General features: G+C 42.5%; 1 protein-coding gene across 5 annotated transcripts in view; it reads right to left on the minus strand.

Moving 5' to 3' along the window:
- Nucleotides 1-17638, minus strand: part of TBXAS1 (thromboxane A synthase 1) — a 244161-nt gene extending 226523 nt beyond the window's left edge. Inside the window, exons 1-3 of one of the 5 annotated variants that reach the window (XM_030468299.1) lie at nucleotides 17477-17638; nucleotides 16770-16938; nucleotides 3087-3285 (exon numbers count right to left, since the gene is read on the minus strand). In XM_030468299.1, the coding sequence (XP_030324159.1) occupies nucleotides 3087-3184 (98 nt within the window). In that variant the 5' untranslated portion in view covers nucleotides 3185-3285; nucleotides 16770-16938; nucleotides 17477-17638. Of the gene's footprint in view, nucleotides 1-3086; nucleotides 3286-7532; nucleotides 7617-16769; nucleotides 16939-17476 lie in introns of those variants that run through there. The other 4 variants (XM_030468305.1, XM_030468310.1, XM_030468308.1 and 1 more) reach the window with 4 other exon arrangements.
- Between the last annotated feature and the right edge of the window lie 1200 nt (nucleotides 17639-18838).

The following is an 18838-nucleotide window of genomic DNA, read 5'->3' on the forward strand; positions in this document are numbered from 1 at the left end:
ACAGCTAAGTTCTGCAGGAATGAAGGACAGCAAGGAGGCTTGAGCATATAGAATGATAGAATAGTTTGAGTTGGTAGAGACCTTTAAAGGTCATTTAGTCCAATGTCCCCTGCAATGAGCTTTAATATCAGCTAATTTAATAGAACTTAAGGTCATGTGGAGGATAAACACTGAGAGATTATATTGGCTGAATTTTCCACTGACTCAAAATTGACACAATACACTACAAGCATCACCTTCCTATTACACGGGTGAAAATGTATGAGAAATCAGAAGTGTGCCACTAGAGGATTTGTTATAAAGTTATTGATGATCATCACTGTACCATAAATAATAGTCTAAATCATCCAAGTTGCCTCTTAAGATCTGCATCTTCTCTAGAAGTTTGTTTTTATGCAGCTGTAGCCCCTCCTCCTTTTCTCAATCAACCCTTGCTTCTCTGCCTGCTTCATGTGACCTCACCTTACCCAAAAATGTGAAGAAATTGGTCTTATCACAGCTTTACAAGATACCACCCGCCAGCTGAACTGTGATAAATCACAGCTGGTCTTACAATATACATTCTAAAAGCCACTGAGGTTGAGCTGACAGGCAGCAGCTCAAGGCTGTAGTTTAAAATCAGAGTAGCCCTACCCACAAAAATCATGCTCAGCAAAATAGCTCAGTAACACTATAGTTGCTATCCCCATATTATGTTTCTGGTTAGATCTACCAACCCTCTTCTTTACCTGCAAATGCCTTCTGTTTAGCCTGTAAGCCCTTTACAACCATCAAGATGGACAACGTTGCCTGTTGTTTGCAATACAAAACAGCAATTCTTTCTCCTCCTCCCCCTCCTGACTGCCCCTCTGGAAAGATACAGCACTGGCAGAGAAAGCTAGAAAAAGAAGAATTCAGAAGTGATTAAAAAATGAGAACAAGGTTTAGAATGAAAACATCAAAGGAATTTGAAGAGCTATTACTTTATAATTATTCCGCCATACATGACACTTGTGTTTTCTGACTTCTAGAAGAGCCAGACAATTGGGTATGCAACAAGATCATAACAAAAACATTCTCTAGAATTAGGGACCTGCATTTCTATTAGCAGCCCTTTACATGGCCTTTAAACAATTCCTCAAACCCAAGGTTTCAGCCATGAAGGAAGGAAGCTGTGAGCATGCATTGGTTGTGACTCATTCACGTAAAAAACTTTATAGATTGACAGGTTTGAACAACAACCACCACCCTTGCAGATAAGCCCCAAATCATTAACCTTGTAGATTCAGTCACTGCATTTTATTAAAATAAATGGATCTGAATAGCACAGCCAGCAGGCAAACCTACCAACAGCCCACAGATATGTTCCAGAACATTTTATTCTGAGTTTAAGAAACACCAGCTTCCCATCAGAAGAATCACTATAGGCACCCATATTTAAATAAGCTACTTAAAATCAACCTGTGTGTGTAGATCAGCAAGACTGGTTAGTAATAACCATTGGCAGGTAAGAGTATAAAACACTTCCCCATATAAAACTCCAGCTTCCTTTACTTGATGCCTTCACTGAACTTGCCTTCAGCTAGGAACGGAGAAACAATGAGTGGATTATCTCTACTGTAAGACAATTTCCCACCTCACTCCCAAATTAGACTTCATGAAACTTATATAGTAGGCACTCAATCCAGCAGCTGACTGTCCACAACCAAGAGCCTCATTTAACTTTGACTTCAGTCTTTAATTAGAGGTAGGTTTGCTTATGGCAAGACCACAGTCTGCACTAAACTGCCATGTTCAGTTCAAGGAGAGGAACAGCCTTCTTTAAACTGAAACAGAAAATGAGGCTCTGGAGAAGTATGCATCACAATGTACCCTACATTTATTTACATGGAGCAGTTCTGTGTCTTCAGAGACCTTGGCACATCATGACATGCACTACAAGGAAGCACCAGGCCCTTTCAGCTGTCTCATAAGCAGCCAGATTTCACCAGACAATCTCTTCTGAACTGTGAATGAGCCTTTGCCCTTCCTCTCATCTCCTTAAGTTTACTGAGATCCACAACTAAACAGCATGGTTTTACTGAAACATTTAGTGTTGCCATTCTTTTCCCCATTAAAATACAAAGGGAGAAGGAGTTGGACCTTTCTGATGATTTGGGCAGATCTTTTTAAGAAAGCAGTCTACTTGAGATGGCAACACACGTCAAATACTAGCTTGACAAAAAAAGAGACTTTTTTAGTCTCTCTAGATCCTCCTTTGACATGCAAGGAAGTTGAACAAAGCTCTACAGGGTCAAAGAATGAAGAAATAGATACAGAAATTATCCATAATTTAGTCTATTATAATTGTGCTAAATTCCTGGTGCCATCACCAATTCTCTTCTTGACTAGCTTCAGGTTTTCATCAGAGGTTCTTTTTCTACCACTGTCCCTGAAACTTTCTCGAGCACATGGAAAAAACACTGATTGACTGGAAAGCAGTATTTGGAAAGGTATTAAAGTAAAAGCAATTAGAAAAGCACTCGCAGTTCAGCTAATTTAATTTCTGAAATAAATTATCTGGACAGGGAGGGGTTTTTTCCTTATTTTAGCACAGTTCACTTTAATGCCTACTGTGCTTACCATTAGGGCTGCTATTATTCTGATTTGTGTCCACTGCTCAGTATGGAAAGAACAAGAGAGGAAAATAAAGCAGCAGTGAAAGTGTCTGTTAACTTAAGCCAAGAAACCAGGCAAGGAGCAAGAGTGCAGCATAGTACAGAGAAGGGGTACAAGACCCTGTAACAAGTATTCTGTTTCTTTCTGGACAGCAACAATGTTCCTGCCATCTACAGACACCAACAATAAAAGTTCCTGATTTTTAAGACAATTTTTCTTAGCAGTTTGCTGGGAAAGCCCTGAAGAGAAAATATTGCAAGCAGAGAATTTTCTAAGAAGCATAATGAGGTTTTTAAGCATTTATTTCTGTCTCTCCACCCAAACCAACCCCTTCACATCCCTTCTAGCCAATTCTCTTCCAGTTTCACCTTAAGAATAAAAGATTCTATAGATGTTGAGGGAGCTTCATCAGGCTTTCTGTCTAATATGCAGTCCATCTCATCACTTACCAATACAGCAGGACTAGGAAGACCACCAGCAAAGCCACAGTGATAGTTGTACTATTCATTTCTATGGAGGCAAATGACAGGAGATTTACAGGCTCCATTTTCCTCCACCACAGCTCCAGGCTTGAGTGATGTGAATATATGTGCAGGGGAAAGTTTTCTCAAGAGCTGATAAAGCCTTCCACAGCTATATGAATGACATCTGCAACAAAACAGGAACCAAGAGAGCATAAACATATCAAGTCAAGCACAAACTGCAAACTTTCCCTGCTCTCATCGACTGCACACTCTGAGAAAGAATTTGAAGGTTCCCTGTATGGCAGGATGTAGCAATTTCCCCCCTTTCTGCTGTTGTTGACTGTCATGCCAGTAAATATTTACATAGTCACTGCTTGAGACATCAGTTCTGTTGGATAGGTTCTTAGGCATCAAGTATGGGAAACAGGGAAAAGTCTGGGCAAAAAAAAATGTGGGGGAAGAGAGGCTGACCATAAAACAGAATATGGAAGAATAATATTAAGACCCTTCAGGGGTGCCCTGGCATACAGACAGTGGCATTCTCTGAAGTAACCAAAATACAGCTTTTCTGCAACACAGAACTTTGTTAGCACTTACATCACAGAATCATAGAATCATAGAATCCTAGGGGTTGGAAGGGACCTCGAAAGATCATCTAGTCCAACCCCCCCTGCCAGAGCAGGGCCACCTAGAGTACATCACATAGGAACATGTCCAGACGGGTTTTGAATGTCTCCAGTGAAGGAGACTCCACAACCCCCCTGGGCAGCCTGTTCCAGGGCTCTGTCACCCTTACAGTAAAAAAATTTTTTTGAATATTCAACTTGAACCTCCTGTGCTCCAATTTACACCCATTACCCCTTGTCCTATCACTGGTCACTACTGAGAAGAGCCTAACTCCATCTCCCTGACACTCACCCCTTACATATTTGAAAACATTGATGAGGTCACCCCTCAGTCTCCCTTTCTCCAAACTAAAGAGACCCAGCTCCCTCAGCCTTTCCTCATAAGGGAAATGTTCCACTCCCTTAATCATCTTAGTAGCTCTGCGCTGGACTCTTTTGAGCACTTCCCTGTCCTTCTTGAACTGAGGGGCCCAGAACTGGACACAATACTCCAGGTGCGGCCTCACCAATGCAGAATAGAGGGGGAGGAGAACCTCTCTTGACCTACTAACCACACCCTTTCTAATGCACCCCAGGATGCCATTGGCCTTCTTGGCCACAAGGGCACATTGCTGGCTCATGGTCATCTTCTTGTCAACCAGGACCCCCAGGTCTCTTTCACCTACACTGCTCTCCAGCAGGTCAGCCCCCAACCTATACTGGGACATCGGGTTGTTCTTCCCCAAATGCAAGACTCTACACTTCCCCTTGTTGAATTTCATCATGTTTCTCCCTGCCCAACTCTCCAGCCTGTCCAAGTCTCTCTGAATGGCAGCACAGCCTTCTGGTGTGTCAGCCACTCCTCCCAGCTTAGTGTCATCAGCAAACTTGCTGAGGGTACATTCTATACCCTCATCCAAGTCGTTGATGAAGATATTAAACAACACCGGTCCCAGCACCGACCCCTGAGGGACTCCACTAGTCACACACCTCCAACCAGATTCTGCCCCATTGACTACAACTCTCTGACTCCTTCCTTTCAACCAGTTCCTGATCCACCTCACTACCTGATCACCAAACCCATATTTGATCAACTTATCTACAAGGATGCTGTGAGAGACGGTGTCAAATGCTTTACTGAAATCAAGATAAACCACATCTACTGCTCTTCCATCATCTATCCACCTAGTAATTTCCTCATAGAAGGCTATGAGGTTAGTCAAACATGATTTACCCTTGATAAAACCATGCTGACTGCTCTTGATGACTCCCATGTCCTTGATATGCCTGGAGATAGTGACAAGAACAAGTTGTTCCATCACCTTTCTGGGGATGGAGGTGAGGCTGACCGGTCTATAGTTACCCGGGTCCTCCTTCTTGCCCTTCTTGTAGACTGGAGTGACATTTGCTATCCTCCAGTCCTCAGGCACCTCTCCTGTTACCCATGACTTACTGAAGATGATGGAGAGTGGCCTAGCAATGACCTCCGCCAGCTCCCTCAGCACCCTTGGATGCATTCCATCTGGACCCATCGACTTATGGATGTCCAGATTACTCAGCTGATCCCTAACCCAATCCTCATCTACTATGTCTAACTCCTCATCTATCTCGACTACTTCTGGGGCTAAATGAATCTGGGGCTCATGCGGAAACCCCGAAAGAACGGAACCAAGTAATCTTCAAGTTATCACAACTAAAAGGAAGAATTAGGGGAAAATTCTTCTAATATGACTACTAGAACACACACACACATATATATATATAGACAAACTAATGAGCAGGAAGAAACAACTGTAGAACAAAGGTCCATAATTCAGTATCTGCCACACAGACAGAACTGCCTGGCCATATCATCTCAGATCCATGAGTACCACAGCAAGTTTTCCTGGCTCAATGCAGTGCCCTCTTGGAGGTACCACTAGCCAGCCTCTCTGGAGATACTTTGGCTACACTGTGTTTCTAGCATCAGGGTTAACATCAGTATGGACACATCTACTAAGTCCACGTTGTGCCACAGTCAAGCTGTCACACTCCCCTGAACAACCTGTACATGAACAGCTAAGTTTGAGTGCACTTGAGGAAATAGTTTGTCCATAGTATCGGAATTCCTCGGTTTTCTTCCATATTTTCCCACCTGCAAACATCAATCACATTTCAAGCACCTGATCCAGTCCAATTTAAAAAGTCAACCCCAAAGGAAACCTCGAACCATTTATATGAGAGAAGACCACAAACCTATTACACACAAAGTTACCAGATGCCATTATTAAAAAAAATAATCTCCAGGATTACAGCAGCAGCAGCTTGCAAACAAACACTCTTGCCTATGACAAAATTCCCCAAACTATCTGGTACTGTTTGTTATTCAAGAAACTAGAAATACTCATATATACTGCAGCCTTCCCACTCTTCCTAAACAACCTATTTGAAAGTTAAGGAAGTCAAAGCTACACAAAAAGTTAGCTTTCTGAATTATACAAGAACCTTGAGAAACAGAAAATCTGCAACATCTGATTCCCATAACACACCAGATGAAGGGTGGCTTCTTCTCTTACAACCCCAAGATAATAGCTTCGATTTAATGTGCCAGGCTTCTTCAATATCACTGTATTACATTTCCTGTTCTTATCAGAGAAGTTAATAATATAGGTATCAAAAAAGTAAAGTCACTAACACAATGGAGTTTAATTTTAAGATGCTTTGGCTCTACTTTAACTGAATCACTGCTATTTTAGTTCTCCGTGCTTCACAACTATGTTAATTCCCTTCCAGCCTCAGATCCTTGCAGAATAAGTAAAAGGTGTTAACCAGCCCATCAGCTCCACAGAATAGCACACTAGCTCACAGAAAACCTTGCTTATTGTATTAACAATGCTATTGCTATTCTGGGTCAATAACAGCTCCACCGGTTCGCTGATGCTGCTGCTGCTGCTGCCGAGCTCTCCAAAGAACAACTGAACAACTGCAACAAGATTCAAGGCCAGTGACACAAGGAACTAATCAGTGGGCACAAGCCAATCCCAACCAGCAACTGCTCTTGTGGCACTTTAGAAGGAAAAAAGAAAAATTTTTACATTTCCATATGCTTTAATGTCTCTTTAAAAAAAAAACTAAACCAATCACCACAAGTGCAGAAGGTAAGAAATAATATTCCAGTTTCACTGGGCTTTAAATTATTTGGCTTTTTAAATTAAAAGACATATTTCTCTCCCCGTAGAGGACTTATGCCCTCTTTTTGTTATAAAGTCAATGGCAAAACTACTGTCAGCAAACACTGAGTCAAGCACAGACCTCACTTATTTTTTTTAAGAATCACAGGAACTTTTTCCCAGTCACACTTGGAGGTAGGTGGGATGAATAGTTTTAAACACACGTATTACAAAAGAAAATAGGCTCTCTCATCAGCATCCAATTTGGAAGAGAACACATAATCAAGCTCCCAAAACCAACAGCCATCATTTTCCTTTGTTGATGTTGGGGTTTTCTTTGGTTTGTTTTATTAAGTCTTTGCACCTGTTTCTTGCTGAAGGGTTTTAACTCGGCACCTCCAAGAAGGTGGCACACAACATCGACTCTAAAACCCACCTGGAGCATTCCTCATGACAGACACACACACACACACAACTATCATCCCAGAGTTAAGGACTTCAGCTTCATGAAGAGTCACAAAAATCCACAAACAGTTTTGCAGGGTAGGGGGAAAGGAACCAGGGATGCAGACAGCAATTAAACCCAGCTATTTATCAGCTCTGCATCTCTCTTTACAAGTCCTTTACATGAGATAAAACCATCCTAATTGACAATAACACATATATTTTTTACCAACCTCCCAGTTCTTTTTGTGAAGCCTCGCTGGTCAGGGTGATTATGGTAATGGTATCAAAGAACTATGGAGAAAGATAAGTCCTCACCAACCACATGCTGGAGGAAGCCAGAGACAAGCAGAAGTGGGAAGGAGCCTTTTCCTGTCAGACTGCTATGAGTCAGCAGCACAATCTACATTTGCCTCCACAAGGCTTCACTCAAGGTTGCATCTACCAAGGTTCACATCTCCTTCACACGGTGCCATCCGAGCTCATCTCCCCCACGGCAAGTGAAATCCACAGATCACCACCTTGAACAACACAAATTTCAGCAACAAAAGAAAAAAAAACAAAAAAAATCCAAACATGCTCAACACACATACTCAAGACACCCATCTCATCCTTCCTTTCCCAGCACTACCGGAACTGCAGACTTGGAGTTCCCCAACAAATGGCAGACCTACATGACAGCAGCAGTTCAGTCCTATGCAGATACAGCTTCAGCTTGCACAGACATTCACAGCAGTAAATATTAAAAAAGAGAAGTAAATTGTAGCATGCAAAGTGTAAGAAGCTGAAGTGTTCCTCCACTGAAAAAAGCTGGCACCCAGACAGTGCAGATTTTTCCAAGAAGCCTTCGTGCCTTGAAGCCCTGTCTGCTAGGACTCCAGGAATATTTTCTGTAAATACTCTTCCAAAAACAATGCATTTCAAATTAAAGATGAATATAAGTGGAGCAGTGAGCCTCAGCAATGCTTGACACACACAAGTATCATTCAGACATGAAATACAGAGCTTATTAAAAAGCAGGATTATAGAACTTCTCAGTAGACCTAAATCATGTTAAGGATTTTGACCTGTCTTCAAAGCATATCAAATGGAAAATGTAGTCTCATGTATTTCAGCAGCTAGTAACTAGCCAGCTACACTAACCACAAACTCCTGCTAATGACCAAATTTTACTCTTCTTTTGCTATTCTACCTCATATGTTTTAGGTCTATAATAATCTAATTAAGGCTGAGTAACTCAAATTTTATGATAGACTAAGGAAATCTAGAAAGATGTTAAGTTTTAATTTTATAGCAGTTCTTCTTTATAGAAATTTGTAGCATGGTCTTCAAATCAAGGAAATTCTGTTTCACAGACAACTTAGCCACACAGTATTGCAAATGAAATACCACAGAACAGCTTAAAAAACCTTGAGATTAATCAGAGACTAATTTATGTGTATGTTTTAACAAAGCCCATGGACAGAACTGATGATGATATTAATTTATCTTAAAGACAAAAACCTTTCCAAAGCCAAAACGAATTCTTAACATCATTAAGGCACACCAATCAAAAAGATCAAAGGCACATTTCACAGAGTGTTTTTTTAATATTTAAAACAACCTTAACAGCCAAAGTCCTGAGTGTCTTAATGTAGCAGGATAGAGAGATTTACAGAGACAACCTTACTACATTATAACTATCCCTGTTCAAGGATTGACCAAACAGCTTAATCAGATGACTTTGTACTCCTGCATTATAAACTGTGACAAACTATTCAGCAGACAGACCACAGAGACATTGGAATCCTCTTACAAGGGTCTTGCCGTGCTTCCAAAATGGATGGAAGCACCAGAAGGCTCATGAAAGATTCTTGAACTACCTTGAACAAACTCACTCCAGTGAACTAGGTCTCAAAAGGCAAACACAGTAACTGTGAAACCACACTAAGGAAGCTGCTTTCATGACAGTTCCTACTGAGAAACAGAAAGACACACTTTTATACTTAAATTGGTTCCCCTAAGTCAGAACCTGGTTATATTAGCCTAAATATTTCTCAGAAAAACAGGCACCCCAGCTTAACATTCTAGGAAAGTTAAAATATTATGCAAATTTGTCCTTTAGTAAGAAATTTAATCTTAGCTGACAAAAAAGTTATGGCACTTTAAACTCAGTCAATATTACAGGGGCTAAAAAACTCATTATGCTAACTAAATGTACTACCTCTGTACTAAGTCCCCTCTAAAGCAACAAGCTGTGAGATATCCTAGTTATTTCAAAGAAGTCCACTTAGAAATAGCACAGATTTTGTGGTCAAAAGGAATGACAGTTTCTTCCTCTTGCTGTGAGAGCTTGGAATGAGTTTCTAAAATAAAGTTACCTTTGCTAATACTGACACTAAGATCCTGCAGCCCCAGTGACATTCCAGAGAAAGCAGAAATTAATGTAACATCTGCTGCCTACGGCCATGGATTTCTAAGCTAATTGACTTTATTCAATAATTGGTAACTTGTTTATATTTCTATGGCTTGCTTCAGAAACTTTGATTGATTCAAGCAATACTATAATGTCATTGCCCTATAAACTTGACTGGAGATAAGTAAGGATTTATGTTCATGGATCAATAGCTCCACATTGACGGCAAAAGCCTAAGAACCCTGCCTAGACTAGTCCTGTAGTTGAAGAGAGCAGTATAAATGTTTGCCTTTGTAACAGTATCATGGTAAGAACCAGTAAGCTATAACTTCTTCTCTTTAAGTTCAATTTTTAGACACCATGAAAAACACGTAACCTCTTTTGTTTGATTGAAAAGCTACTCCAGATAGCAAACATAAAGCTTGAATTCTCCAAATGGCATTTCAGTGAGGGACCACAGCTCAAAGGAACTATTAAAAACTTAACAGAAGCCCCTTATTCTCTAAATGGTTTATTAATTAATTCTTTAAACTGTGTCTATCAACCTCTTTCACTCATTAGCTCATGGGCTTGACACCGAAACATATCAAGCCCAGTCCTTTTCAGCACTTTACAAAGTGCAAAGAAAGATGCAAAACCCTGGTTTTCCCCAATTAATGGACATATTTTGAGAGCTCAATGCACTATCTCTAGCTACTATATTCCCTACCTTATCTCTCCAGTTTGCAGCTCAATACTTTTACTGTGGAATCCTTTCAAAATGATACAAAGAGATTTCTTTAGAGAAAGATTAGCTGCAGCCTTCTTAAAAGCAGGGCAGTCACCTCAGAGACAATTAGCCACAGTGATTGGCATTGCAGAGAGCAGTACAATGGCTCCTGGATTGCCAGCTAGAGAAACCCTGGCCACTGCATCCTTCAAGTTGCCCGAGCAGGAGAAGGAGAGTCGAAGAACAAATAGAAAGGACAAAAGGGAGAATAGCAGCCAAGAAGAGGTAGATCTGACTGTCCTGTCAAGGGAATACAGCTGTGGCCACCCGCTCTGTGTTCTGCTTGTGAAAAGGACAAGCCAAAAGCTAGATGAATGTGCTGCTCAGTAACTCTTTCAAAAGCATTAGATTGATGATACGGACCATCAGCAGGCTGGAGAAGGACTGTCAGTGCCAGAAGGGGGGCTGGGATGAAAGCTGAGGACAACTTACACATAGACCAGCTCTCATGAAGGGGTCCAGACCTGTCAGGCTGACCACAGGAGGCAGATAACAGGGTCCTTTGGCACAGCAAGGGGCGAGTGGAGTCTGGGGGCCACCCAGAGGGTCAGAAACAGAAGTCTCAGACTCAGACCCTCAATGGGGCTTCTGGGACCATAGGCAGAGTTTGTGGAGGTGGGGAGGGAGGGGTAGGATTTCTCAGATGAGGACAATTAAGATCTATCAGTGCTGTCTTGAGTTAGTGCAGTGATGTTTCGGAAGTAGCGGGGGCCGTAGAAGTGGCTCCTGTGAGGAGCTGCTGGAAGTTCCCCAGGTCCCAATCCCTGCTCTGCCTCTGCCCAAGGCCAAGCAGATTTGGATGTGCCTCTGCGAGTAACATATTCAAGAAATGAAACTGCAAAAAAGAAAAATAAATAAATAAATAAAAGACACCTGCTAAGCATAAGAGAGGAAGAGGTGAGAGAGTAATGCCAGAGAAAAGGCACCAAGGTCAGTAAAGGAGTTACCAAGGCCAGGTGGAACAGACCCTGAAGGACCCCAGTGGGGTAAATGTGGATTTGTAGCCCCTGAGGTGTCACAGGCGGGCAGACGTGAGGAAGCAGCCTGTGCAGGATCACGGAGAGGGGCAGATGTGGCTCTGCAGCCATGGAGGACCCCATGCCAGGGGAGGTGACTGCTCCCGCAGCAGCCGTGACTCTGTGTGCAGCCCGGGCTGGAGCAGTTCCTGAGGGACTGCACCTGTGGGAGGGACTCATGTCCCAGGGGTTCCTGAAGGACTCTCCTGGGAGAGAGAGGGACCCCGCTTTGGAGCAGGGGGAGAATGTGAGGAGGAGTCCTCCCCCTGAGGAGGAAGGAGCTGCAGAAACAGCATGTGGGGAACTGACCCTGAACCCCCCCTGCCCCTCCCTGTGCCCTGACGGGGAGGCAGCAGGGAAGGGATCTGGGACCGGGGAGAAAGGTATTAAGATCTGGCCATGTTTTCTCTTTCTGCTTGTAGATTAAATTAGTTGTTTCTTCCCAAGTTGAACCTGTCTGGTTTTGCCTGTTACCGTAATTGGGGAATGCAAACCTCCCTGTCCTTGTCTTGATTAATGAGCCTTCAGGTGGATTTTCTCCTCCTTGTCCCATGGTGCAAGAGGAGGGTGAGGGAGCGGAGGTCTGGTTTGTCCCAGATGGGCCTAAACCATGACAGGTGCCCTCAAGGTCCTGACAGGCTCACTACAAAGGTGGGGAAAAGGTAAAAAGATAACGACAGACACATGGGAGTAGGGTATTTTAAAGAGTAAATTCACTAATACAACACATTTATCGACACCCTGTCAAAACTCAAAATGACAAAAAAAAAGAGGAAGAGATCGAAAGCCTCCAAAAATCCCTCAAACCTAAGAAGAGGTAAAGAAGCATTCTTTACCTGAGGGCCACCACTCTTTTTTCAAACAATATATGCTTCCACATATAGCCCCACTGCTGTGAACGAAGACCATCCTTGTGGGTTATGGCCCTCTAGGAACTGTGGGTAGTATCAGCTCTGCCTTTATGTTTAATCTCTAATTGTCTTAAATCAGAGGGATTGGGCACAATTATCCCTCTGAGATGTGTAAAATAACAGAAAGAAAGAGTGAAAGAATGTGCAATGGATTAGACGGTACAAAGATGCCAAAACCAGGACAGCCATTGCAACCTCTCAGCACAGAAGAGGCAGTAAACTGGCACAAAGGAAAAATAAAGGTCCCAATCAAGTAAGTGAAACTAATACAATTGTCACAGGAATGCTTTTTGTACTTCAGAAAGCCCAGAAGCTATTAGGCTACATCAGCATGCAAAAAGAAAATATGACTGCAAAGAGAGCCAAGCTGGCAGCTTGAGGTAATCACTGTGGACTAAGCCCAGTTCTTCAGCAATTCTTCAGTGGCATCTACAGAACCTTTCTTTTAGGCTGCAGAAATATCCCTCTATGGGACATGGGAATTTCTCTTGGAGATGACCAAGTGCAGGGTTTGGTAATGCTGCTCTAATTCCTGTAGGCAGGCAGGGAGAGATTAGGGCCCTGTTGCCTCTCTTACCTTTGAAAATGTTCCCCATAGTAAACATTGCAAAACTACCATAACTGCAGATATGTTCAGATGGAAATCTGAACATATGGGGCACCCACCAGAACACACAGAGCTGTGGTCACACTCTGGGACAAATGCAAGGACAAGGAAAAGTTTTATCTTCACTCATGCCCCTATCCGAGAAACACTGACTGCGTAAATTTATGAATCACATGATGAGTAATTGTTGGTAGATGATACCAAATATTCCCAAAGGCCTTTTTATCTATATGAAAGGAAGCATAGATAAGTAACATGCAAATTGCAGCCCCTTATATGCTGCAGAAAAGCTTGTGTAATATATGGATGGCTTTACTCTAGTTCAGTATTTTGTGCTCTCCCATTCATCGCTTTTCACTGCAGTTCTTTCTGCTAACCCCTTAATACACTTAATTCACCAAAACAGAAATTCCTTCTGCCCTCTCATTCTCAGCAGACACGTTGTAACACAGATCTGTATGACTCGTGAGAGGGCAGGCAAAAAGAACAAGTGAAAGAAATAAAAATTGCACAATCACAAAAACAGCATTTCCAAATCTTGAGTTCCTACTGCAAGTCTTGGCGTAGTTCAGTTTTTGGTAAAGCACTAGTTCTTCATTGGTGCAGTTGTGACAAATACAGGTTTTACTGGGAACAAAGATAGTCAAGCCCTCAAAGAAAGGAAAAAAAAATGTTCCAAAGCTATGAAACTTAAAGGATGAGGGAAAAAATACGAATTCAACAATTTTAATTGTTCAGTTAAGAAAATGTACGACTTTTTTCCTGCAGTCTCATGAATCTGAGAGTAAATTTGTGATTTCTGAATGCTTGAGTTTAGTGATACTTGCAAAAGGGTGTGAACCCAATAAAACGATGGGTTAGACATAGAAAGTGAGGTTAAGTGGAAGACTGAATTACATGACAGCAAGAACTTGGTCTCCACAAGATTTCAGCGCTGCTGACACTCATGTTAAGTTGCTCTCTCAGCCTGAAGCACAGATTAGATCCAAGCTTCAGGTTCAAAGCAAGTCCAGCTCCCTACCTCCTTGCCATCTTATGCTGCCTTCTACCAAATGTCAGATAAGTACAACCTTACACTGTGGCTGGGATAGTGAAAGGATGAAATAGTTTCTTCCAGTCACCTTTACCTTGATTTCTCTTGGCCAAGTCTGTAAAGCAGTTAGGCATCAAGTGAGGTGCTGCGAGGGGCCTTTGCAGATGTCCACAGGTGTTTTAACAGTACAGGAAGGAATGGCATTATTTTTTTGTAAGTCTGGTGCATGTAGACACATTCTGTCCCTGTGTGATGGTCTCAGCTCCCGGGATGGAGAGCACTATCTCCAAGGGTAAAATACTGTTTTTCTCTTAATATATGTAACTCCAATTAACCTTATTGGAGCATTGTGGGTACACTGAGAAGATTACACTCCTTAATGTGCAGTTACAGCTGTATTGTAAATGCAACATTACACACTTTCTATTATGGTTCAAGACTGCTACGCTCTTCAAGACTGTTATAAACCTCAGAAAACAGAAGTTTATAATGGAAACACTGAAACATTCAACTCTAAAAGCCCTGGTAGAGAGGAAATATAGCTATAAATTCAGCTTCTGTTTTCCAGCATATACATCAGCAAGGTATGAATAATATGTATTTCTACACTCATAACAGACAGATGTACACATTGCTCAGGGTAACCTTTGCTGTGAAAATGGAGGACTGAAAGAGTTCAAAATGGAAAGAGCAAGCTTTTGTCTTGTCATTTACAGAGTTACTGCAACTGAAATAATGACATAGAAACAGCAATTGAAATTTAGTAGCTTGCACACTGGGGTTGGATTCTTGATGCAATTTTTTAAAAGTTGTGTTACCATTCTACAGTCAGTAAGAGTAAGACACAAGCCTCCAAGCCCCTTCATCCTCCTTTAAAAAAAAATAAAAATAAAAATTAGCTATGTGTATGCTGTTCAAATGACATTGCAAATCACATTGTTATCCTTTGCAAAAAATGTCTATTGTCTATAAATTCCCTGTATATTCTCTTCTATATATAATCTAGTGTTTAGATTTTTAACACTACCAAAGGAGCAAAATTTGGACTAGTAGTTAGTGGACATAAAAACATAAAAAAGACCCCAGTCTTTTTGCCAGACAAAGATGGGCAGGCAACTATACTGCCATTAAGTCTGTGGTATTTAAGAATTTCTTTGGGTATTCATAGCAATGGCAGGGGTGGGTCAATATAATCCCATTAGCCACATCACCCTGTTTAACTTCTGATATCTATGAGGAAGGGAAACCAAACCTGATGCAATCACTTTTTGGGAGGTACTCTGAGGCTGGGTAAACAGGAAAATCCATGCCTGTTTTAGACATGATGGGAAAGGTGGAGTAGGGAGGTCCACATTTTGCTGGCACAGCCTGCACCTCCAGGAGGGAGGGGATGGAGGCAACCCCAGCTCCTGCTGCTCACACAAGCCTCAGTGCAACAGGAGGTCCCACAACCACCATCTTCTTCCTCAGGAACCTGCACTTCCCCAGGGTTTCAGTGGCATCCCCAGCCATGCCACTGCTTTGGAGATGGAGCTGCCAGTCCTGCAGTGGCTCTCATCCCCTGGGCTAAGTTGGTGTAGCTGGTGTCAGCATACAGGGAAAGACCCAAAACTCAGCAAGGATGCATGTACGTGTGGTCCTCATTTTTTTTTATTTTAAATGGTGTTGCTCACATTTATGAAAGTTTCTTAAAAGTGTAGGGAATGCTTTCAGATTCAGATGCCCCTATAAATTATTTTCTATTACATTTATGTTAGCAGTGTCACTAGTACTCTAAACAGGGAAAGCATCAAATACGGCAGAAACCTATGAGTTGTATGAACCTCCCCATTACAGCTGCTGGATTTTGTAAGGTAAAGGATTATTTGGCAGAAATTTTACTACTTCTTACCAAATCCTCAAACATTAGATTTGAGGAATGAGGAAAAAAAAAATCCTCATTTTGCATATCCCCTCCGTATAGGTAAACACTTGAGGGCACCATGTTTAACATTCCTGCATGCTTGATTCATGAAGGACACCTCCTTGATTAGCTTTCTACTCATCTGGTAGCTTTCTACTGGCCCTGGTGCCCCCAGTGTACAAACCCAACACCCAAGCTGTACCTCTGTGTGACCCTGAGGTGCCAAGTGTCCAAGCAGGAATCGCCTCATTGTCCAGACCTGTTCAGCATTCCGCATAATCTTCTCAGATTAATGGCAAAGCTACTTTATTACCATTAAAAGGGCAACACAGTTCCATCAGTACTGAGAACTGCCTTTCACATCTTCTGTTGAGTGATACCTTGACTAGGACTGACTTGTCTTTGCTTTCACCTTTTGCATTTAAATAGGGTCTTGCATCATTAACCTTAGCTAAAAACTCTCACACCGCTCCCGCATTCTCCATTGTGCCCACTGCTTGCTTTCTCACCCCAGAAGCAGTAGCTGAGAACGACTGTCACTGACCTTAAGGAGTGCATACAGCAAATGTGGCATTTAGCATAATTAGTAAATTACTTGCCGAAAAAAGACCATAAGGGTATTACTGTGTCGTTGCACCCAGCACCTGTGCATCAGAGATCACCACCTGATGTATGTTGAGCCCTGGAAGGCCAGCAGAGCATCCTTGTGCAAAGTATTTCCCAAAATTCTCTGGGAAATTTACACTCAGAGGTAAGGACCAACAACAAGGCTGGAATACTTTCCCAGGCACCTACTTGCCAGAGGATCACAGCCAAAATGTTCAGAAGTGTCTTACCTGACCCATGAAGCACACAAAGCTGTTTCTCCTCCCTTTGCTGTCCTGAAAACGGCTCTGTTTTATTAAGCATGAGGATGATACTGAAGCATTTCCAAGGATTTTCACTGTAGGGATCTTCACACCCTGAGACTTTCCCTTGCTTCCAGTTCAGTGAACAGCAGAAGCACTGGAACAAGGAAATATACACAGGCAAAGGCTGTTGCCTTATGAAAAAAGCCACTTATGCAAAATGTGTATTTGGCTATTTCTCTCTATTAGGACCTAGAAAGTCAACATAAAAAGAAGAAGAAAAAAAAAAAAAATAGAAAGCAAGCTTCAATTCAGAAGCTGGATGTTATAAGACCATTATTCACTAGAGGAAGATTTTCAGTCCCTAGAGGGAGTGAGATTCCCTCCCCCACTTTCTTCTAGGATGCAATGATTACTTATTCCCGCTAACCTTTACACAGTGGAGCCAACAACCACACTTCTCACCACCGCTGCAAGGGACAAGGACATCCCGACACCGCCGCTCCCACGCTACAAAATGTCCCTCCAAGCCACCCCAAGCCCAGACGCCTCGCCCAGCGCTGTGCCAGGGGAACGACCTGGCGAAACCCCCCAGCCAAAAAAAGCACGGGGCGAGGAGAACCAGAGAGGGGCATGAGGATTTCACAGCTCACATCCTCCGCCAGCTCCACAGCAAATACCAGCAAGAGCCTTACCTTTAAATTCCTCCCGTGCCTCCTCCAGCGGTTCCTGGCCGGGCTGCCAGCAGGCAGCCGCACTGCAACACCCCGAGGGGAGCGGTGGCGAGCGGAGTCATCGCCACCGCCCACGGAACAGACAGGTGCTTGGAAAGCTGCCCTCGGCCCGGCAGCCAGGCAGGGGGCGAAGGACTACAACTCCCAGAAGGCCCCGCGCTCCCCTGCCCCTCTGCTCCCCCCCCGGCTGCCCCTTGCCGCGCACACTGGGGGTTGTAGTTCCCTTGGGGCAGCACCACCCGCCCCCCCCCGCTCCCGCTGACATGCCCTTTGCCGGGAAGGGAGGTTTTGTATGGCTGCGAAGGAAACGAACACTAAAACCTAGTAATTTAAAAAAAAAAAAAAAAAAAAAAAAAAAAGCAAACAAACCCAACACACACACACCTATATATATTTATATATATTTATATATGTCTAAAAAAAGCAAAATTCATCAAATATTTTTGTCTACATCAAGGGGAAAATGGGAGTTGAGTACACTAGCAATGCACTTTCTGATTCTGATGGAGGTTTGGTTTTGCTGGGATGGAAGGGAGAAAAAGGTGGAAAAAGGCTCATAAGCAAATGTTGCCAAATAACTTCGCAAAATCGGATGGGAAAAAAATTAAATGTTCCCATACACTAATTAGTTAATGACTAGCCTGAGGCCTACAAACGTGCCTATACTTAACTGTATCCTCCACTGAAGTGAACGCAATTGAATCTCATACTCCAGTTGTTCCAGAAACTCAAGGCCTCTAGAAATTACAAGCATGGCTTAGTAATGGTGAGATTTTAGAAATAATTAAGGGCTTATTCACATTGGGAGTTGCTGCAGAGTAGCTTCACTTCTTAACTCCCTTCTCCTGTGCTGGACATGTATTTCCCACTACTACTGCTTTATTCTGAATTAATTTGCACACTGGGGGCTGGGGGGGACTTTCAGTTTACAAGCTACCTTCACCTGAATTGATAGACTTGTGCAAGGTAATCCTAAACTACATGGGGTTTTTTACCTTGTCTTTATCTTTTTACCTTGGGCATTTCTTCCCCAAAGCTAGGTATTTCTCTTGGAAACTGGTAGTGAAGTTTCTCCCATCATCACCGCTGTCCTGAATTGTGGAGATCAACAGGAACATAAATGCCACAAGACCCACAAAAAAAACCCTTTGGAAACATGGCCCTATTTGCCTAACTGGGAATGTTTGTTTTTCTAACATCAGGAAGGAGGCTGTGTTGGAGGAAAGCTCTCCTTTCAATGTAAAATCTCCTCCTAGTAATTAGTTGTCGTGGGTAGCAAGTTTTAATGATGCTTCACGAAGAACATAGAATTCATGATCTTTC

The sequence above is a fragment of the Calypte anna genome, chromosome 1 (assembly GCF_003957555.1).
Source record: "Calypte anna isolate BGI_N300 chromosome 1, bCalAnn1_v1.p, whole genome shotgun sequence".
Classification (NCBI taxonomy): domain Eukaryota; kingdom Metazoa; phylum Chordata; class Aves; order Apodiformes; family Trochilidae; genus Calypte; species Calypte anna.